Below are 23,907 nucleotides of genomic sequence, written 5' to 3'. Positions count from 1 at the left end.
GTTCCCAAAGTTCAAATTCCTCAGGTTGACACTCAAGATATGGTCCAACCACACCCCAGTCATCCAATCTTATCTTTGATTACGTCCTATCATGAAACCCTCACTTCTAGCCAAGCCAAATTCATTATCTCCTGCCCAAACCATGTTTATTTCTACCTGTTTGACTCTACTCATGCTGATATATATATATATATATATTTATCAGAATATCTTCACCACTAAACCGAATACTATTCAGTCTTCAGGACCCAACTCAGGTCCCACTTTCTGCATGAGATCCATTGAAATGATAATTGTACAACGTATTGTAACCCCTGAGTATATATATATCTGGTTTTCACACCTATTTATACATAGTCTTATGTTGTGATTTTTGCCTTTTTCTTCAATAATACTGTTTAGTTATTTGAGGAAAGAAATGAAGTTTGGTGGAAAGAGCATTGTATTTAGAGTCTAGAGGACCTTGGTTCAAATCTCACCTCTCACTTACCATTTATATGACCAGAGAAAAATCATTCACCTTCCCTGAATCTCAAATTTCTTTTTCTGTAAAATGAAAGTATTGGAAGAGATTATCTATATGGTTCCTTTCAATTCTAAATCTATGATATCAGAAGATTTTTAATAATAACTGTCATTCTTTGGTCTAAGAGAGATGATGAAATGATAATCTTTTTCTTAATAACCTGTTGGGCCTTATTAAGAAAATGATTAAATTACCCAGAAATTATGTCTCTCAAATTTTGCAATTGTCATAATAGAGAAGAGGAGAGTCTGTAAAAATTGTGTCAAACAATTTTAATAGACTTGTGATGGAAAGAGCCATGGGAACTATAAATCAAAGCAAAGTATTTTTTTTAAACATTTTTTTGGTTGTTATTGTTGTTTGCTTGCTTTTTTTCTTACTCATATTTTTCTTTCCCTTTTGTTCTCATTTTTCTTGTGCATCATGACAAATGTGGAATTATGTTCAGAAGAATTACATATGTTTAACCTATATTGAATTACTTGGGGCAGGAAGGAAGGGAAGAAGAAAAATTTGGAATACAAGGTTTTGCAAATGAGAATGTTGAAAACTATCTTTGCGTCTATTCAGAAAAATGGAAAGGTATAAAACAACAACAACAACAAAACAACAACAAACGACTGTGCCCAAAGCTGGATCCTGAATTTCTATTGTGTACCTGTTATGACCTAGTTTGGAAATAGCCTGCTATAATAAGCCCTACTTCTTTAGGAATTTCAAGGTTTACACATGAAACTATTGAGGCTCAGTGAATTTAAATGAATTGTCCAAGACCACTTAACTAACCTAGTAAATATTAGAGTTAAGATTTGAACACAGATCTTCTGGGATAGGGCATTTAAAAAAGTCAATATTCTGACATTATTTGACTCTGTATCCAACCTGAATACTACCTTATACTTCACTGTTGACAATACTGTCCTAGAGAAAATATATGAAATAATTCTTTTCCTTGAGTGCTTCTCCTGATAAAATATCTAAAAGTAGACAGAATCTCAGTCATTGCCCAGTTCAACCTCTTCTTTTCACAGATGAGGAAACAGATCTATGGAGGTAAGGCAACTTTTACAAGATCAAATGCCACTGGCCAGTTCAGTCTCCTCATTTCATAGTTGAAGAGACTTTTCACTGGAGGTGAAGCTACTTTTACAAGATCATATGTCAGAAGTCAAATTTGATTCTAGGTCCTCTACTTCCAAGAGCTGTATATTTTCTACAGTGTCACAATATGGAGGGCACATATAAAATGGTACCACTTTCTTTTTCTTTTTCACTCATCACTTTATGAAAACATGTAGCATTTCTCTCTATGCACATTTCAGTTTAATTGAATCACTTATTGGTGAGTTAAGCATTTTTAATAATGAACTAGTGTCCATGTTAAAGATTTTCAGTTAATTTGTACTGAAATGGTTTAGAGCCAGTAATTAGCACAAACAGACTTTGGATTCATCCCAGTTTGTGCCCTTGCATACTTGGGGACCCTTAGTGAGGACATGAAATTTTGGCAGATTTTCAAAATTAGTCATTTCCTTAGAATTATATAATATGAGAGCACAAAGCATGATTTTAGAAAAAGAGACCTTAGAACACAGAACTATTAGAACATAGAGTGTTAATGCTGGGAGAGATATCAGAACAGAATGCTCAAGGGGAACTTTACACATTATTTAATCTAACTCCCTCATCTGACCTGAATGTTCCTCATGTAGAAAAATTCCTCAGTTTGCATCTTACTCTTTCATCTTTATTGACTATAAGTATTTAATTATATCTCCACTCCTTTTGAACCTTTATGGAGATTAAAAAAAAGAAGAAATAATAATTGACTTAATTTTTTTGAATAGACCTCTATTTTCATTAGTATAGGGGATTCTCAATAATTAAACTTCCTTTATAATAAATGAATTTAAAAATATTTATTTAGTAAATGCCATAAACAAACACTATTCTAAGTACTAGGGATACAAACAGCAAATTGGAGACAGAGTCTACTCTCAATGAGCTCACCTTCCAATGTTGTCAATTGTACAAACCGGAGGTTTTAACTTCAAGTCAAATGGAAAGGCTTATGATCCTTAGGGTACAGCAGCAGAGTAGATGGTAAGGCCTCTTCTTTAATGTCATTTGCACTGATAAAAACCACTTTGACAGTGGTTGAGCCATTTGACAGCGGAGCACTAAGAGTGACTTAGGTGACTTACTCAGGTCTACATATCAGAGGCAAGGACTCGAACTCAGTTGTAATCTTCTTTATTTCAAGTTTATCTATCCATTGTGTCATCCTGTTCTCTGACATTTAAAGTTATGTGGAACAGTTTATATGCATGGATTATTTAATTTAAGTCTCTGAAGAGCCCTGGAGGTAGATATGATCATTTCTGTTATATATGTTTAGAAATTGAGAGGTTAAATGACACTTGGCCATATTCATACAGCGAGCTATCTAGCTTTTCCTACCTCTAACTCTAGCTTCCTATCTGGTAAGCCACACTGCTTCTCCAAAAGTCCTGAACTGTGACATTTAGAAATTCCTTTGGCCCAAAGGCTAAGAAATTCAGCTCAGAGTACTGACTCATATTCACCAGGCTCTGAATCCTAGCATAATTGATATGACTGAGAACGGCAGAACCCTCCTTGCTCAGGTCAATGTCAAATCTTTCCTCTTCTCCTCAAAAAACAAACACATAAACAGTTCTTTCTCATTTGCTGCCAACTGCCAGCAGATGCTTGTCAGCTTCGTGATAAACAAACCCAGGAGAGGTTAAAAAGAACAACCTGCATGCTTATGCACCATATGAGCAACAACTAGACGCACAGATCGATTTTTGGATTAGGACCAGACTTCCATTTGGAACCGAACGATCCATTGCTGTGCAGTATTTGTGGGTCAGAGAGATGAGATTCGGGGAAATCTTGTTGGGAAAAGAGAAAAGCCAGCACTTTGGGGAGGAGTCTTTTCCTTCTTGACATTGCTCTTTATTATTCTGGCTGGAAGTGAATTCATGGAAACTCTCCAATCTTTTCCAGACCCATCTGGGGAGAGGCTGTGATTGCCTCAGACCACCACTGACACCCCAAGGAATGTAGTTTTTCTTCCCCGAGCCTCTCCCTGCCCCCTCTTTTTGGGGCCTCTTTGAAAGATGAGTATGAATCCCCACCCTGTTCTCTCTTTTGTAGCTGGAATGTGAGTGGAATATGAGCATTACAGGAAAGAATGTGGGGAGAACGTGGTCTCTGCTGACTTCCTATGTGGAAAAATGCCAAATATCCGGCACTCTCCCTTTAAATATGGGAGTGGTCTCTAGTCCTTAAACTCTCTCCAAAACAGAAATAATTTAAAAGACCTTGACCAGAACTTTGAGTCACAGAACATGTTTTCCCAGGAATCACAAAGCCCATTTATCTGTCCCTACCTAATCTGTGTGTACTCCTATGCTTGTTCACCCTGTCCTGGCTAGAAAGGTCTGCCCACTGGCTTTGAATACCTAGTAAATAGAATGTAACCAAGGTTTCACTCAGTTGTTGACTCCTAGAATCCCATCTGGGTCTCAGCTAATGGATACCTGGGCATGAAGACCAGAGTTCAAATCTGATAAGTGCAAGAGACAAAGAAAGGCAAAAATCTGTCCCTGCAAGAGCTCACAATCTGCAAGAGACAAAGAAAGAGCTCCATTCTTTGAGAATATCATTCTTTATATGAATCACCAGCAATTAGCATGATATGTACCACATAGCAGGTGCTTAATAAATGCTCATTGGTGGAATGATTGGGCAGCTAGGTGGCCCAGTGAAGGCAACACCAGGTTTGGAGTCAGGAAGGTTTGAGTTCAAGCCCAGTCTCAGACACTTAAGAGCTGTGTGATCCTGGCTAAGTCATTTAATCCTGTTTGCCTCAGTTCCTCATCTGTAAAATAGGTTGGAGAAGGAAATGACAAACAATTTTAGTATCTTTGCCAAGAAAAACCCCAAATCGTGGAGTCAGATGTGACTAAAATCATTCAACAACAAAATGCCATTACATCTCCTATAATGTTTCCTATATTGCTATTTAATTCCCAACTAAGTTTCAAGAGACCTTATCCTTCTGCACACCCCCATTATATCTTACTGAATATTATCATTCATTGAATAAGTATTTGCATATTTATAACCATCTCTTTGAATTTATGGGATGAAGAAGGTTTTATTTTAATTTAAGTATTTTGTTTTTCCAAATACATGCAGAGATAGTTTTCAATATTCACCTTTGCAAAACCTTGTGTTCCAAATTTTTCTCCCTCACCTCCAAACATGTGTGATTCTTCTAATCATTTTCCCATATTAGTCATGCTGCACAAGAAAAATCAGAACAAAAGGGAAAAAACATGAAAAAGAAAAAAAAAACACAAGGAAACAAAAAACAACAAAAAGGTGAAAATACTATGCTTTTATTCCTATCCAGTCTCCATAGTTCTCTCTCTAGATGAGAAAGGCATTTTCCATCCCAAGTCTATTGGAATTGTCTTGAATCACCTCATTGTTGAAAAGAGCCAAGTCCATCACAGTGGAACATCACATAATCTTGTTGCTATGTACAATGATCTCGTGGTTCTGCTCACTTCACTCGGCATCAATTCATGTAAGTCTTTCCAGGCTTTTCTGAAATCAATCTGCATTTCTTATAGAACAATAATATTCCATTACATAGATATATCATAATTTATTCAGCCATTCCCTAACTCTGATTCACTCAATTTCAGTTCCTTGCCACTACAAAATGGGTTGCTACAAAGGAAGGTTTTTGTGATAACCACTTTGTAGTCAGTTCCACTGCGATAGATGGTTAATGAGTAGCCCACAATCACACAATGAATTGGGTAGGTGGATAGCCCTGAGATTAGATTGATTATCTTTATCTCATCTTATCAGGGAATTAGGACTTAGAAAAAGAGAGAAGAGTAAGATGTTTTTCTCTGTTAGTCCTGGAGGCCACTTTAAATTGTTTTTTTATACATGTTCTCTTTTCCTGTCATATTTGGGTGTGGAGAGAAGTGAGAGTTTCCCCTATAACCCAACTATGCAGCAATGTTGATGGAAATTTCCAACGGCTTCGCCATAGTGGCTGGTGGCCATCTCTAAGCAGGCGGCACTGTCCCTCTAAATATGTAGCAATAGCTTTTGCCAAAGCTTTGCCAAAATCTTGAGTGTCCTTTTGGAATCTCTGAGGTGTGACCTCAGAAGACCTCACTTATGGCTCATCAGGACATGTAGCTCTCTCTATGTGTGAATTTATGGGATTTAAAAAAATATAATAAAAGGTTTATTTTCCTTATGATAGCTCCATAATGAGCACTTTACTAAAAAAGGCCTGAATTATCAAATCAAATCTCAGTTGGAAGAAACTTTGGAAGGCACTGAGTTGAACCAATACCAGAACAAGAATCCCTCCTATAATTCATGTGACAAATAATCACTCAGCCTTTATTTGAAGACCTCCAGGTAGAGGGGATACTGCAATCCAAAAAGAGTGCCTAAAGCAGAATTTGAACTACCTACCTAGATATTGCAATGGACAGAGTGTTTTCCCTGGATTTAAGAAGGCCTCAATAGCCTTAAATGGAAAATGGAGATAACATGGCACAGAGTTGTTGTGAAAACCAAATGAGTTATTTGTAAAGTGCTTAGTACAGTGCTTGGCATATGGTTGGAACTAGATAAATGCTTATTCCCTCTCCTCCTCTAACCCCTTACTCTAATAGCCTCTTTAAAAAAAAATGAAATGGGGGTTAGTCCAGCTGAAGTTATGCTGACTCTTTGTAATCACTTCTATTTTTTCCTGGTTAGATTTTAAGCTTGTTCAAAGCAGGACTTATCTTTTGCCTCATTTGGTATCCCTGGGGCTTAGCACATATTAGATGCTTAATAAATGTTTATTGAATGATTGATTGAATGACATTTGTTAGTCATCTCTTCAGTAAGATCTAGAATTCTATAGGGAATTGATATCAGTCTCACTGACCTATAGTTTGAAGCTTCTATTCTTTTTTCAACTTTGAAAATTAGTTTATTTGACCTTCTCCAATTCTGAAGCACCCTTCTCTCCCACCATTATTTTTCAATTGCTAGTTCATTCAATAACCTGGGAGGTAGTTTCTCCCAGCCTACAGTTGTGAATTCAACATGATGGTAAATCATCACCAACTCTTATTACCACTTAACTGTCTTAGCCACCATCTTTGTTTTTGTTTGTTTTAGCCAGAAGATCTATTCTCTTTGGCATAAATAACACAAAGGAAAAGTGAGAAGTCAAAAAATTCTGTTCTCCTTTCATTGTGTGTTATTTGTATGGTCCTTCACCTGGAAAAGAGGTTTTGTTATTATTACTTTTTTTAGGCCTTCTCTCTTTCCAGACATAACCAAGAAATCCCTGTAGCTTTGTCAAAGTTTGCTTTTCCAAATAGGACACAGAGACCATTTTTGCATCTTTTAAACAATTAATCTCCCCTGGAGTAATTCCTATTTGCAGAATTATGATATTTCTTACAAAATTGGGGAGCTATTTAAGGTTATCAGTGCTCCCACTATTAGACATGAGGAGAGTTGTACAGTTTAGTAGAAAGAGTGCCCAAATTGGAATGGCCAGATATGTATTTAAATCCTGACTCTGCCAGTTTCTCCCTATGCAACCTTGGACAAGTCAAGAGCCATTTATGAAGTGTTTAAGGTATATCAGGCACTGTACTATTAGAGATGTAAATATGAGCAAAAAAAAGGATAATTCCTGCCTTTGAAGATCTTATATTCTAAAGGATCTAGATAACAACAACAACAAAAAAAGCTGAAAGCAGAAAGGAAGCATAGTGGCAAGGTCTAAGGATGGCAGGGTGGTCTGGATCCTTCCTCAAAATGGAGGCTCCAGGAGGAATTTACCAATACAGAAGTAGGCTGTAGGCAAAGGCAGAATATTCAACCAAGACATGGTGATGAAATTTAGACCATGACTTGACTTTCTGCCTTCATATAAAATGGTTAGTGATGTAAAAGTTTGTCTTGGACTGGGGCCAGGAGAACTCTTGATATCTTTTTGTCTCCTGACTATTTCTTACCACTTGATTAGCAATGATTGTCCCATCCAACATGGAACCACAGTTGGCCTGGAAGAGATGCATTGAAGATGCAACAAGATCTGAATTTTTAAATAAATAAATCAATGGAAAAGAGAAAATATAACTTATGTGTCAGGTGGAAGATCGGAGTGGGATTTTTGGTTCTTAGTAGTCATCCTGGGTGGCTATCCAAGGGGTGATACTCTAGCTCTCCCCCTCCTCTTTTCCTAAGAGCTTATAGTGTCTGTCTTACAGAAAAATAAAACAAAAATTAGCATGAAATTGAAAAAGGTCAACTAGAACCTGTTGTTGAATTCTTTTTTCTGCTTGAATTTACCAGCTAAGAAAATTGATTCTCCTTTCCTTTAATAAAATTTGTGTTGGGTTGAATCCAGTTGTTTCCCTTGTCCCTGGCATAATACCTTGCACATAGTAGGCACTCAATGTTAATGGACATTTTGCTGAGGGATTCTATTCTCTTTAATGACCAGTTCCTTGCTTAGCACTTAAATGTATTGGTCCTTTGTTCTAGGAATCTTGATTTTGTGATTTAAAAAAAAAAGTCACTTATTTTGTAAATCTATGGGGTAGAAGAAAGAGAACTGAAATCAGAGTCAGGAGAAGATATGGATTCAATTTCTGCTGCTGACATTTGGTAGACAACCATTTGGTTGTGGTTGTTGTTAATTCTTTTCAATTGTGTCCCTACTCTTCATAGTTTTTCTTGGCAGAGATGCTGGAATAGTTTGTCATTTCCTTCCAGCTCATTTTACAGATGAGGAAACTGAGATAAGCAGGGTATTGTAGCTAGTGTTTGGGGCCATGAAGATGAGTCTTTTGATTCCAAGCTCATTGCTCTATCCCTGTGCCACCTAACTTATATAATCATGGAAAAATTATTTAATCTCTTGGAGTCTTAGCTTCCTCTTCTGTAAAATGGGCATGTTTTAAATGGTTGTTTAAAATCTAAATAGATAGCATAGAGGCAGCTAGGTGACATAGTGAATGTAGTGTGGGACTTATAGTCAGGAAAATCTGCGTTTATATCCTGCCCTATTCTTACCTGCTATATGAAAGTGGTTAAGACAATTACTATTCACTCAACCTTAGTTTCTCAAACTATATGATGGGGATCATACTAGAATCTATGATCAAATGAATGCTTCAAAAACCTAAAGTGTTATGTAAATGTTAGTTATCATATGTATAAATTTTGAGGCACTGTGTATATTTTCAACTGATATTGTTTGCTATGAAAATGTCTATCAGGCACACTTGCAAAAGGCAGGATCGAAAGGCAAGTTCTTGAAGCTTTTTATCCCCCATCTAACCAGGGAAGGCTACATTCATGAGCCTAACATCTGGAACTCACTTGTGTAGGATGTTCCCTATTCTCTCCATTGGTGTGGACATAGCTGCAGGCTCTATTCTGTTGCCGAGCAATCAGGCAGCACTTGGAAAAATGACTTGCTCTCTTTCAGTAGACTATGGTGATAGAGCTAACTACAGTCAGCTGACCAGGGATGGATGGGAAGTGTGCCAAGGGCAAGATGCCACTCTAAACTCTGTGTGATAAGTAAGGCAGCAAAACAACATTTCTGAAGAAACAAGCCAACCCAAATTAGACATTAAAAAAAGGATGCTCTTTTATTGTGGGGTCGAGGGAGCATATAATACAAAAAAAAATCAAAAGCTTATCTGACATATATTTGTTTTTCCTTTCCCTAGCTGTCAAATTGTAAGCCTGGAGTTCATTTGTACATTCTAAGGGTCTGGGTCTGCTCATGCAACTTCCTTATCGTAGGGGTAGCTATATGGGAATATCTCAAAAGTGACCATTCAAGATACTGCAAAGGATCAAGTTTGGGAGGAATTCCTTAGCTTGGGTTCATTTTTTCCCCTTCTGCTTCATATGTACAACAAAATAGTCATTGCATGCGATGGTCAGCCCGGCGATTAATGAAAAGAAGCTCTGAAATCCCACTTTTCCATCTCGGCACTGGTCCAGGTCTTTCATAATCTTGTCTACAGCTAAAGGGTCTTTCTGGTTCTGAAAAAAAAATATCACAAGAAAGAAAAGCATATGAATCAGTTAGTGGTCTGAGAGACTTGGGTAGTAGATCTGTATAGCTAGCCATTAAAGAGAAAGTACTTAAATTTTTGGATTCTGATTTTTCAGAGAACCTATAACAATTGACTAGTTTACAGAGGGAAATATTAGAAAACGTGGAGTGGAAAGAGAGTTAGAAAAACAACTTTATAAAGCTAGAAGAATTGTAATCAATGCAATGGTCATTCATGATGTCAGAAGATTCCTGATAAAACATTCTACCCATTATAGGGAGATTTTCGATTTAGAGCACAGAATGAGACATATCTATTTTCATATTTAGTCCCAGAATGAATTTGTTTTGTATAACTGCATATTTTTAATCAATTCTTTTAAAATTAAATTTGTTTATTATTTTATTAAATAAATTATAAATTTATTTATTTAAATAAATTGTAAACACAATATTTAGCATTGTTTAAAAAATTTTGGGTTCCAAATCCTCTTCCTTCCTTCCCCCTCTTCACTCCCTTGAGAAGGCAAGCAATTTGATGCAGATTATATGTGTACACACACACACACACACACACACACACACACACACACACTACAATGAACTTATTTTTCTCTTCTCCTTTTAACAGACTGTGGCTATAATTTTCTTTTTTAAAATAAAATTTTATTTTTATCTTTTGTTTTTTAATATTAAAAAAGAGAAGAGTGTTCTATTTGAACTTGGGGAAAATTCTTAATTCTGTTATTTCCTATCTGTGTAATTCAGGCAAATTGTTTCATCTTTCTGGACCTCAATTTCATCTCTGTAAAAGGTGAGGGCAGGACTGGATGACTTCTGGCAGAAGTTAGAAAGGAGGCTCTATGCTTTTCCTGATTTTGTAATGATTTGTTTTACTTTTTTCTTGTAGCTTACTCTCAGTTAAAAGTGTTAAATGTGGGCATTCTCACGGAGCTATCTGCCTCCATCATACTGAGAAGCTGATTACTTTTGGGGAGAGGTTTCTGCAAGTTCTGGCTCAACTTTCTTGCTGTAGGCAAAGACTGGTGGGTGAGATTTAGATGATGTAAGAAATCAACTTGAAAAAACAAAAGAGCATGCACTGTAATAAGGAAGGGGAAGGTGTAGAATTGGAATCATGACTTCACACCATCAATAAACCACTCACATATCCTCTTATGAAACCCTCTCTTTTTTCTGGGTCTATCAGCCTTTAGTAATAAATATCTGTGCCTCAGATCTTTCTGTAACTTCCATGTTAGAAGCCAATCTACTTTTTAGGATCTAGGATCTAGGGAAGCCAGAGGGTCATTGGTTAGCTATCTGTCATGGGCTGGCTTATGAAGAGTCAGGAAAGGCTGATTTGGCTTGAGGAAAAGAGCAAATTAATATTACAATATCCAGAAAGAGATGAAATACCTGGAGAAAACTCCTGCCTTTCTCTTTCATTACTCCCTAGACTGTACACAAAGGGCTAAACAGATCTAGCCCATCTCTGGTAATCTAAGTCTAGACTTGAACCTGCCCGGAAGGGATTTACTTTGCTTTTTAGAATCGGGATAAAGATAGTTCCAATTTATAATGCACTCTAGGATTTACAAATCACTACCTCGACATTATTTTATTTGATCCTCATGATTATCCTGTGAGATCATTGTTATGATTGTCCCCATTTTACAGATCCTGAAACCGAGGATCAGAGAGGTTAAATAATTTGCTTAGTATCACTCAAAGTGGCTGAGGGAGGAGTTGAAGTTCTTCTGAGGCTCCTCCAAATCTAGCATCTACCTGCTATGCCAGATTGGAAGGGAATTTGGTCATCTCTGTCCAGAGACCAATTCAAGCTTGTAAGCTCCTTGAAGACAAAGACAATTTCAGTTTTTAATTCTTTGTTATTTCCAGTGCCTTAGAGGCAACCCTGCTTTTATTTTTGCTTGCATTATTGAATGTTATTGATTGTATAATTGTTATCGCAGGTATCTCCAAGTGGATGAAAATGAGCAGTGGAATAATGAAAACAAATCAATCCACTATTAAAGATTTATTTAGCACCTACTATGTACCCAATACTGTGCCTGACTCCAGAAGGGGCTTGTGACTTCATTGATTCTGGGAACTATTAAATAAGGAAATTCTTCTGCTTGTGCCAGTTCGCACTTTACAAATTGCCTTCTTAAAAAGACACTTGGAACACTGAATGATCAAGTCAAAAAGTCCAGAGTCATACAGCCAGTATGTCTCTCACAGAGCTCAAACCTAGGATTTCCTGGTTCTAAGACCATTTAGTGCTCTAGGTGTCTTTTTAAGATGAGTGGGTTGATTTGTTTTCATTATTCCACTGCTCATTTTCATCCACTTGGGGATACGATAAAATTGATAATTTAATCATCTCTGAGATCAGTCAGAATATTGTTATAAACAAAATGCCAGTCATAATGCACTATGATGTTATTCTGTGCCTATAAAAGAGGAGTCATCTGCTTTACTAATGCACCATTTCCTAGGGACAAATGGTAAGAGGCAGCCAGGAGCCTTTTAACTCTTTATCTTTTCATCTTTTAGAAGCTATTAAATTATTCAACATCAAGCACAGTAATTATCTTTTCCAGTGATCATGTGTGTTCTCAAGCAGGAAAGGCCCACTTTAGGGTTTAATGCTTCACTGTGCCCATTTTTATCTGCTGATAAGTCATTTCCTGAAATAGGTTGATCCAATCAATATCTGAAGGATGGATGCTTCCACCCAAATAGACTCCCCAGGATAGGTCTGACTGTGTAAAGAGAAACAATGTAGTGGAAATGTCCATGGAAAATGGAAGATTCTTTTAGGTGAAAATGCAATGAGAATGGAGAGTCATAATTTAGGATAATGGAGTTTTAGAGCTGGAAGGGACTTCCTGTTCATGACATTTCCACATCCTAACCATATGAAGTTTGGTTTTCATTAAGGACATGTTCAGCATCATTACAAAGTAGATCTGGGGAAAGAAGAATGATCTTATCTCCTTAGAGGAATTTAAAGGAGACAATTTAAACTATAGTATATGGCTAGGCTATGGAGACCACAACCCTAATTTTGAGAAACTGGATGAATCGATTCACTCATTTAATGTCTTCTCTCAATATACTATCCCTCTAGTGACTCCATTTCTCTGAATACTATTTGTTTTGACTCTTCTTACACAATTAGCTGAAATGTATATTATGTTATGGTTATTCGTGGAAAGAATGTTAGATATGGTATTAGAAAAGACTTGGGTTCTAATCCTGCCTCAAGAACTTGCTAGTTGTGTGAACTTGGGCAAATCACTTATCCATTCTGAGCCTCAGATTTTTTTTTTAATCTGTAAAATAGGTATCATAATAATTTTACCTACCTCATAAGCTACTTGTGAGAATCAAAGCAGGTCACATATGTAAAGCATCTTGTAAACCTCAAAGTATTATATAAACTTAGCTATTATAGTTATTATCAGTCTATAAGCCCTTTGAAGATGAGAATCCTGTCTTCAACTTGGCACAGGCTTCCCTCCACACCCCTCTGTATACAACAGGAACTCATTAAGTAATTGTTGAATAAATGGAAATGCCTGTTTCATAGTCACTACTAGAAGGAAGTGATGGAATAGGAAAAGAAGAAAATGAGAGTCTAAAAGCCAAGTTATTTCCCTCTATCCTTTAAAAGGTTTGATATTTACTTCCAAAAATCCAGGGAATTCTTTTTCCATGAGAACTCTCAGATCTTCTTTTGTTAGGTAGCCTTTGTCTCCAGCAAACTTATGAAATGTAAACATCATGGTTTCCATGGCATGTTCCATTTGAGATGGCATCTTGGCGGTGTCCTCTGAAACCTGTTCAAAGATGCCCCAAACACATAGAGTTCATTTGCAAGTTTAAGCCCAGCAGTTGTGAGACTATAACCTAGATATTGTCTTTCTCAGGACAGATGTTTCTATGCATCAACTTATGGCTCTAACCAGGTCAAACATAAACATTGTGTTTTTACAGCTTTGAATGGGTTGCCACTATTTCCCCTCCCATCCTAGAGCTAATTCAGCTGGATTCAACTATAATTATTGGGAAAAGCAGGATCAGTATTTTCTCCCTGGTGTTCTTGTATGTTCTTCTATTTCCATCCTCCCATGCCTTATTCTTAGATTTTTACTTGACAAGACAACTTATTGAAAGGAAAGATATTTTGCCATTTTCTTGGGTGTCAGTTAATCAAGCTTTTATCTGTGTCCAAATATCCAAAAGTCACATAGCCATGTTCAGTCAACAGATAGAAAATATCAACAGATATGAAACAGATGTGAACATCAACTCTTTAAGTTTGTCTTTGTAATCTAGTTATATCTAGCTGCAGAGGGGAAAAATACTTGCCTCTAAATGACTATAGTTTGTTGAAATCCTTAGGCACTTATTTATATGGTAGCTGTAACTTGCTACTGCAGTAAATTTCCATATTCTATAATGAAATAAAATGCCTTAACCAATAAAAGATAACTGCAGCTGTGGTGCTTAAGGGTCTATGGAGGTTTATGGGTAGCCATGTACTTTAATATATTGTGGAATGAGACCAGTTTTACCCCGGTTTTTTAAAATTAATTTTCTTCAACTAACAAAAATTTATTTTTCCTCCCTCTCTCCTCATCCCCTCTGGAAAAAAAAATACAAAACTCTTAGGTGCTCAAGCAAAACAAATTCCTGCATTGGTCATGTCCAAAAAGTTTATGCTTCAGTTTGTACCCTAAATCAACTACTTTGTTGGGAGAAGGGTAGCAAGCTTCATCATTGGTCATTTGGAATTGTGCTTGATTGTTGCTGATCAGAATTCCTAAGGGAGAAACCAGTTTTGGGTAGCACTAGAAAAAAAAAAAACTTCTCAAATATTTTGGTCTGTGCACAGTTTATATGGTAGGTATGAGTAGGCTAATATTAAACATATCAACATATGTTAATATTGAACATACTATAATTAGGAACCATGAAGATTTGGAATAAAGGGTAGCACCAAAGGGAGGGATGGTGAAAAGAGATGAATCAATCATATGCTGAGAGTGGGGGGTTGGAAGGTCCATATGTTCCAATGGAATCCTAGTGATAGCAAGAGATGAAAGGCTCCCAATTTTTTTTTTGGGGGGGGCGAGTTCTCTATGGTGAACTTGGGTAGGAGGCCATACACAGAAATCACAAGGTTGGGCAGGAAGGGATGGACTGCAATTTACATTACTAGAGCGAACATCCTCATTGATGAAATTACAGATCCATTGAAGTATTTTACTCTTTAATATATATTGTTTCCCCTGTAGAATGCAAGCATTTTATTATTTTAGTATATATTGTTTCCCCCATAGAATGTAAGTTCCTTGAGGTCAGGGACTATTTTGTTTTAAGATTCCTACTACTTGTAGAATGCTTGACACATAATAGCCACTTAATAAATGCTTGCTGGATGAGCTGAATCTGTTTGAAATGAACATGTTCCTAGGAATGGTAACAGTTAAAATGTTTGATTGAAATGACTTAACCAGTTGAGAGTTGGGAGAAGTCTCAGAATTCAGAAAGCAGCTTTGGCAGAAACAATAGGAGACCTCACCCAAAGCCTCCTTGTCAAATTAATCACTAGATATGGAGCAGATGGAAGGTTTTGAGGAAAGATGTTCAAAGGACCACTTAAAAACCAAAAAAAAAAATGTGGTTTTTGCTTGGCAGTAACTAGCTGATGCACATTCAACATTGACGAATCTCTTTTAGATTCCTCTTTACCAAACTCAAGGTGAAACTGGTGAACAAGACGACTGACTCCACTTAAGAATAGTCAATCCCTCTCTCCCTGTTTTATGCTCAGAGGGATGCAGAAGCCAGTGTATCATATTCTGTCTTTTGAACCAGGAAGACTAATTAGAAAGATACTTCACTTGAAAAGAATAGCAAGAATTATAGGGGGATGAAATATTCTGGAGATTCCCCCTCCCTTCACTTCAAAAATAGACAAAAGTACAATATAGAGCTAGACCATCTGAGTCTGGGTTTGAGAGAGACTGGATGGGGTCTTAGAGGCAGGAAAGTGGTACAAGAGATAGAGCACTGGGCTGAGACAGAAACACATTTTTCTGAATTCCAATCTGACTACACACTTACTAGTTATATGACCCTGGGCACATCACTTAACCTGGTTCGCCTCGATTTTTTCATCTGTAAAATGAATTGGCAAATTACTCTAGCATATTTGCCAAGAAAATCTTGAGGTCACCAAGAATCAGACAGAATGAAATGACTGGACAATAGAATTCTGCTTTGAATGACAGTGGTTCTGTCTTTGGTAAAGTTTTAAGACAATTAAAATAAGAATGAGTCACCTATCAGAGGAGGTCCTACTATCCCACTCTAAATCAAAAATAGCTTAAATGAAATAGGCAATCCACAGAGATTAAAAAAAAGCCAAACATAACTCTTTATTCCAAAGTCCTAGGCAACCCCTGAAACCAGATCTTCTGTGTCTCATCCCTGTCTATTTCTAAAGACTCTTAAAAATTTCAGTCCACAGTACAATTCTTCTAGTTCCACTTTATCATAGGTAAATACAGAATATTTCCAGTCGGTTTTATTTTTTTTTTAAACAACCTTTAGGATAGTTCTTGAGTGTGAAAGTCTGGTCATCTCCAAGTTGTGTTTTGTTTTGTGTTCCAAAAATACTGCTAAAATTGAAGAGCTTCCAGAGGAGGGTGGGCAGGGGTTTTGAGATTGTGCCATATATGACTTGGCAAAAATAAATGGTATAGGAAAAAAAGCACTGACTCTAGAGTCAGAGGACTTGGCAAAACTGACATTTCATCTCTGCTGTTTCAGCAAGATTATGAATCCTCATCATAAAGATGAATTCAATGTTGCCAGCCATTTATTTAAGGTATGACAAAACATTTTCTTTGGAAATTTTTTTCTCCATAAAGCAGCATATAAATTAACCCAGTCTGCTTTTCTTCAGGTGCAGGATTGTGTAAACTTTGCATCCAGAGGATCACATTTTAACTATGGTGTACTATTGTTATGGGTAACCTTAGACAAATCACTTTAGGCCTCATTTTCCCAATCTGTAAAAAGAGAACATTAGAGAAAATGATCTCTGAGGTCCTTTTGAGCTCTAAAATTCTATAAACTGGGATTGTTTAGCCTGGAAAACAGAAAATCTACACCATTAACCTTCCCCAAGAGTTCCAAGGGCTATTAGATGGAAGAAGACTGAATTTGTTCTCAGAAGGTACAATCTAGAACAATAGGCAGGAGTCACAAGGAAACAAATTTAGATGTTAGGGAGGAAAAACAACTTTCTACTAATCAGAGCAATCCAAATTGCCTTCTGAGGTGGTGAGCTCTTTTATTGGAGATCTTCTGGGAGGGATTGGATGGCAACTTATCAGTTATGTTGTAGAAAGGATTTATTCATGGTGCTGTGGTCTTTGAAATGAGGTGACCCTATCTTCTCTAAGACAGGAAAGATCAGATATTCTTTAAGATCCTATCTGGAATCTGACCCTTCATGAATACTCTTGTCTCTTCTTTTCATGGATTTATGGTGCCAGGGATCATCTAATTTAACTCCTTCATTCCAAAGATGAGGGAACTGATCTCTAGGAGAGACGTGACTCATCTAAGACAACATGGCAGATTCATGATTGGAACTTTAAGACTATGAACTCCTCGATTACAGGAAATGTTTTGCCTTTCATTATATCTGAAGCACTTAACACAGTGCTTGGCACATAACAGACACTTAATTAAGTTGACTGACACCAGACCGTAGCATCATGCCTATAGTAACATAGATTTAGAGTAAGGAGGGATTTTAAGGGAAATCGGGGAACAGAGAAGTGAAAGTGACTTGGTCACACAGCCAGTAAACCTCTGAAGTGTAATTTGCCCACTTTCCTGCCCAGTAGCTTTTTAATTCAGCAAATGCATTCAGAATTTAGCAATTTACAGATTGCTTCCCCTTCCCCCTTACAAATGAAAAAGCAGAAAAGTGATGAAATGGGAAAAAAAAAAAACTCTTGGGGGAAAAAAAGGTCTGCATTTTGAATATAATCATTCACCATCGTTTTAGTGGGAGTTGGCTAAAGACTACAGTTGGGGAATTGTATTATGTAGAAGGGGTTGGTCAATTCCAAAACGAATAAAAAAGTGGAGGAAAATTTGTGCCTTTAGCTGCTCTCCTGACTAGTGGATGAATCACCAAAATCTTGTAGTTCTCGTTGGGGGACCCCTTTGCTTCCCTTCTCTGGCAGCTGCAAGGTCTGAATCAGCTTGGTTGAAACTTCTCCATTTGGGCGGGGCTCGGGCAAACTGACCCTTTCCAATTTTGCTGTGAGTTTGGTGGCAAGCACTTCAGAGGAAGTGAACCTAATATTTCCATTTGCACAACCATCATCCCAGGCTGAGCTACTCTGGATAGAAGATAGGGTGGGGCTCCTCCATCTTATATTGAAAACTCAAATCCTCCCCAGAAACAGATTCTAAAGGTAGCTGATAGAGAAAAGTTATAGGAATTGAAAAAAGGTCCTTGGTTAACTTAGAAGTATGGAATTTAAAGGGAGCTCAGAGTCACCCACTCTACCTCCATTTTACAAATGGAGAATTGAGGTCGAAAATGTCTAGTGACTTGTCCAATATCACACACATAGGAGACAGTCGAGCTAGGATTCACTGTGAGATTGATTCTTAATTCAGCTCTCTTTCCATTCATCAATTTACCTCTTTGTTTTATAGAGGAGGAAACCAAGACCCCAGGGAGATTCAGTGAGGCAGTAGAACTAAGATTTGAATGCAGAGTTTCTGGCTCTAAATCTAATAGTACCTTTTAAGCTATTATAACAGAATCCAAAGGGAAGGGAAAAATATAAGCCCTTTAGTTAAGACTGGGAAACAAAGAAAAACACTAGATGGAGCTTAAGGTAAAGTAACTGTCAGAACCAGATGTAATAGAAGGGAGGGGCTGAGAAAGGAAGGGCCCCAGATTGGCGGGCAGAGAAAATACATTCCAGAAATGAAGGAAAATATGAATCCTGAAAAACAGGTCTGATCAGACCCTTGAAATTACCTTTTTCTCCTTTTAATTTTGTTTTTACACTCTCTTTAAATTTTCTCTTTTAAATTTTTAAAAAACCTTTATAAGAATCTCTATACAATCGATTTCTTTGTCCTATAAATAGAGTTAGGTACCAGTGAATGTGAATAGGATACTCTACCCCCAGGAAGTGGCCACATTCAAAGTCACAGAGCATATTTCCACTGGGCTGGAAGCAAAACCATATTTTACATATTTATAACTTCAAATACTGAGAATGTCAATAATTGAGAACACTTCAGAGGATTCATTATTTGTACTAAGTGGGACCTTAGTATATCTTTACTGTCCATTCTACATTTGTTTAATGTTCCTCTGTTGTTATTGCCAGTATGTTCTATGTGTTTGCCATAGAGTTGAATCTGGAAGAGGTCTAACCTCCTCTTCTTAATGCTGACGAAGATGAGGCCATGGAGAAGAAAGATGATTTGAATAGTCACATCACTAAAAGCCAGGATAGTAACCCAGATTCTCTGATATCATTTGTTGTAAGGGCCCAGCACTGAGTATTTTTCTTTTTAGATTAGCAATATTATATTTAACAAATGCTTTCTATGCAAATGAAATGGAAGAGCACTTACTTCTTGGAAACAAATGGGAATTCAAAGGGATTGGGGGGGCTTCTTTTGGAAGGTTCTTCTTCAAGAACCTCCTAAAACTGATCTAGAGACTATGCTCCAGCTCAAAACAAAAACAACAACAACAAAAAACCTTTAGACCCTAGTTCTGGATCTAATTTTAAATCGAAGTCATCTGAACATCACAATTTTTCATCTCATACATTTCAACTGTCCCTCTTTCCCTATAGACCACCCAGCCCTGCCTGAGGTTGGCAGCATTTCAGCGAGAACTTTCAGCAAAAAACAAAGAGCCATTTAACATAGTTGAGGTTTTTTTTGCTTTTGCCTTTGGGAAATCATAAAGTAATGGTTTCAGAGCTGAAACTAGAAGGAATTCTTGACTTTAGTCTTTAATAGGGAGGCCTATTAGGGACCCCTATTAGGGGTTCAAAAGAATTGAGTGGATGTGAGTACAATCTTTCTATCTGCTGCACCCAATCAGGCTGTAGAAAACTTGAGCAGCAAAGATCCTGGATGAAATACTGACATTGAAATTCCAATAAGAGGAATTAATTCTGATGCTTTTTGAGCTAAATCAAAAACATCAGTTATTCACCAGCATATGTATTTCTCTAAATGTATTTACATTATGCTATTCAATTCATTTGGGGGCTAGCAGGTGGGAGCTACTTAGCAAAGGGATATTAAGTTCTGGGAAACCTTTGTTAAAGGGGAGGCATGGACCACGGTATACATTATTGAATACCCTGGCATTTCACTGAGCTCAAAATGCTAACATATGCAGAACAGCATGGAAACAATGGGACTGTTCACTCAGAATCCAAGTTCACTCTAAGTGGCTAAACACTAACAGAGCTGCCCTTTTTTTTTTTTTTTAAAAAGCTGAGCAAGGACACACCCAATCTCAACCCCACCCAACTCAGGGTCTGAGAGACCGTACAAGACAGTTGGCTGGAAGCTGCCTCATTAATTGAAACTTCCTGCAAAAAGTATCACCTAATAGGATTTCTCTTGCCCAAATAAATATATATAAGCTCACATCAGCAGGCTATCAGGAGGACTAATCTCAGACTTTCCCCAAAGACTTCTCTACACTGATTTATGCAGTAAGAAACTGGCCTCTTGCAAAATGAGAAGTCTTTATTTCTTGCAAGAGGATGAAAACTGGATAGCATTCAAGAAGGGGTGGGGCTGAGGAAGAAATCTGAAATGAATTATGAACTCATTCCTCTCCCCCACCCATAGTAGTATCTTTCGAAATTTGCTGAAACACATTGGAGGCAAAGATCAGGCTATTACTGTTTCTATGGGCCTGGCCTCACCCCCAAGCTCAGGATGTGAAGCCTAGCCCTTAATGACTGAAATTCAAGCTGAAGAGAAAAAACTGCAGCAATAACTGACCTCTCTTTACTAACCAGAAAAAATACCTGTCAGTCTATCTTTCAGACAAGTAGTTTATACACACACACACACACACACACACACACACTCTTCTGGTTCCCTGAACTTATTTTGTATTTACACACACACACAAACAAGCCCTTTGCTCTTGGAATGCTCTCTACTCATCATTGCCTGCTAAGATCCTAACTATTTTTCAAGACCAAACTCCGATTCCTTCTCTTCAGGAAGCCTTCTTTCTCTTGTTCTCCTTGATTAGAAGTCAACTCTCTGTCCTCTGGACCTTCATAGGTCTTTATTTCTCTCTTACATTCTAATTTTTAAAATAATACCCTAGCTTTTAGTGTTGGAAGAGACCTTATGGTTTATATGATCAAACAATTGCTTTCCAGAGAAGTTGGGATGTTTCTAAAGGGACACAAGCAGGACTTGAAGTGACACACCAAATCAACAATCTTTCTACCATACCCTTGACATTCATTTTTGTATCAGTATCTCCCATTAAACCTGGGGTTCATGAATAACTGTTACGATAGCATTTGTTTCCTTTATAATTCTATGTATTAAAAAGTATTATTCAGAAAAGGAAGTCCAAAGGCTTTACCTAACTGGGAAAGGGGTCCATGATACAAAGTAGATTAGGAACCCCTACACTCCATACAAATGAGGATAGGAACTGTATTCTCTCCCATTAAGCAGTCTCTAGTCACTTACTCTGTCCATGTCAAATGAATGAAAACCTAGCGGCCCTGACATATCTCTATCAGTTTTATAAATATTCTCAACTACAGAATCCTCACTCACAGAAACCAATACTCTTTCAAATCATGGTTCAAATTTGGCATTGACAGACTTCCCCCTTGGGGAATGCCTTCAAAAACTGCAATTTCCCTTTTCCTGTAGGGATAGTTCTGTCTTAACAGAGAACCTGTGGTATCCAGGGCCACACCCACGCAATCTTGGCAGCTGAGTCACACTCAGCCTTCCAACACTAGGTGAATCCAGGAACAGAACGTGCTTCCCATATGCCCCTGGAAGCCATTAGGCCCAGAGAGAAGAATATAGGTGATGGGTGTCACCCATTCCAAAGCACCCCCCTTCCTTTCTTTTCTTCCAGATGTCTTCTAACAACCCCAAACCAGCCAACTAGTCCTTCTACTCCCAAGCATTCAACAGAGGCAGTTAACTCCCCCCAGCTGCAGAATGAAAGTTTAGATAGTGCAGTAGTAAGGTATGTAATTATCACTCCTTATTCCTTTAGGTTATCATAGTTAATGATTCCCAGGTGACTCAGTAAAGTTGGGTATCATGGCCTTCTTTCCATGGGCAAAAATAACTCGAGATTTCGGAGTTTAGGTAATTTTTCTTTACCCATATCTCAAATTTAACTTCCTAAGTTAGGCAGAGTGAAATTGAAACTTTATGATTTTTTTTTTTTTCGGGGGAGAGGAAACGTTTTAGTTGTAGCTTCCTCTTACTCTATTACCAAGGCAAACAGCCGGGAGGATGGTTTTAAGATTGTTTTTCATTCCTACCCATCTCTTTGATCCTCCTCCCAGATCCCTCTCCTCTTCTCTCCTTTCTCCTTTTTCCCGTCTCCCCTCCTACTACCAAGGCAAATAGCTCTGAGGGTGATTTTAAAGATTATTTTTGATTCCTGCCCCGTCTCTTTGATCCTCCTTCTCCCAGATCCCTCTCATTTTCTCTCCTTTCCCCTTTTTTTGGTCTCCCCTCCTCCCTTCTAGGAAAGGACTAGCTAGCCACCTTTTAGTCAAGCGGATAAACAACAGGAAACCCAGCCCAAAGCATCTAGGAGAAAAAAAAGCTTCGGGAGTGTAAATCGAGAGCTGGGAGCCAGGCAGCAACCCAGCTAGCAGCACTCTGGTGCCCCAGGGAGTGACCTACATTAAATTCAACCAAAAGTCCAACCTTCCCATCCCGAATTGGTCTACAAAGGTCACGCCTGTCTATTCCAGGGAGGATTTCCTAAGGCTGTCTCGCTTGGCGCTTTGTTGGGAATAAATGTTGGAAGAACATCTGGCCAGAGTTTGGCCAACCCAGGCTGAAGGCTGCCTGCCAGAAAGATGGCTCCCGGTGTCCAGAGAATCAGCAGGGTGAGGGGCCGAGGGACTGGAGAATGGAAACAGACAAGAACAAGAAAAAGCTGAAAGAGAATGGGAGCTGGAGGCGGGGACCGGGGTGCTGTTACAGAGAAGGAAGGCAGCTTAAGGCCGGTCGGTCGCCTTTGTTCCTCTAAAGTCTTGGGGCACCGCTCCAAGCCGGATCCTTGCAGGCATATTCTCGGCATTCCAGCTCCCAGGTGTCCCAGGTGTTCTGACACTCTCTTTCCCCGTGCCCCACGGTCCTGCCCTGCCTAGGCACCCAGTTAGTCCTGGCGCGGGAAAGGGTGCGCCTCGGCTCGCCCCTGGGTGTGGTCCCAGTCATTCTGGAACAGCGGTTCCCTAGCGAACAGCTACCCGCAAGTGGCTTCAGGCGCCTCCTGCTCGGGACACCCTCAGACCTGACCTCGTTGGGAAGTGCAGCCCGATCAGGAGAGGCGGGACCAGGGATGGGTCCCGGGCAGCCTGCTTCCAGGCGGGCGGGAGCTCCAGACTGGAGGAGCAGAGAGCGGGCGCTCGTCCAGCCCCGGAGGTCCTCCCTGAGGTGGCCGGATTTAGCTCGAGCCCCGCTACACCCGCACTTTGGTGGGAAGAAGCGACAAAGCCGCCCAAATAACCACCGAGAGATAGAGAGAGACAGCAACTCACCTTGCCTAAGCAAGAAGCAGCAGCTGAGCGGAACGGGCAGACTCACTAAGCTGGAAGACAGGGGCCAGCACTATTAGGCTCGGGTTCTTGGGGTGGGTGGGGGAGAGGGTGGAACATGGGGCTGGGCAGGGGAGACTGGAGTAGACTTTGATTGCACAGTGCCTCCTCTTGCCCCACCCCTTCCCCACTCCTTTTCCTGCCCGCCCTCCCACCTCTAGGGCCCAGGTTCTAACTTTTTCCAGTTCCCTCCCTCCTCGGTTGTGTGAGCGCGCGTGTTCTTTCTGGGTAGGAGTGCGCTTCCCCGTGCAAGCTTCAGGGCATCCCCGAGCCAGAACTCTGCGCTTTCCTCTTGCTTT

At 38.7% G+C, this 23,907-nt stretch overlaps 1 protein-coding gene across 1 annotated transcript; it reads right to left on the bottom strand.

Moving 5' to 3' along the window:
* Positions 1-9,235: 9,235 nt before the first annotated feature.
* S100A10 (S100 calcium binding protein A10) lies at positions 9,236-23,667 on the bottom strand. The gene is made up of 3 exons (XM_051992599.1): positions 23,552-23,667; positions 13,376-13,528; positions 9,236-9,664 (listed from the first exon to the last, which is right to left on the bottom strand). Exons 2-3 carry the CDS (start codon positions 13,505-13,507, stop codon positions 9,503-9,505), a joined length of 294 nt encoding a protein of 97 aa, XP_051848559.1. The 5' UTR covers positions 13,508-13,528; positions 23,552-23,667; the 3' UTR covers positions 9,236-9,502.
* Positions 23,668-23,907: the final 240 nt, after the last annotated feature.

The sequence above is a fragment of the Antechinus flavipes genome, chromosome 4 (genome assembly GCF_016432865.1).
Source record: "Antechinus flavipes isolate AdamAnt ecotype Samford, QLD, Australia chromosome 4, AdamAnt_v2, whole genome shotgun sequence".
NCBI classification, from domain to species: Eukaryota; Metazoa; Chordata; class Mammalia; order Dasyuromorphia; family Dasyuridae; genus Antechinus; species Antechinus flavipes.
This window is presented reverse-complemented; position numbering and strand designations above follow the sequence as displayed.

Bases quoted from the DNA above. Each gene is read 5' to 3' on its own strand.
- S100A10 (XM_051992599.1), bottom strand. From the start codon at position 13,507: ATGCCATCTCAAATGGAACATGCCATGGAAACCATGATGTTTACATTT. The intron at 9,665-13,375 runs GTAAATATCAAA...TTTTTTTTTCAG, and splicing joins AATTCCCTGGATTTTTGGAA to AACCAGAAAGACCCTTTAGC.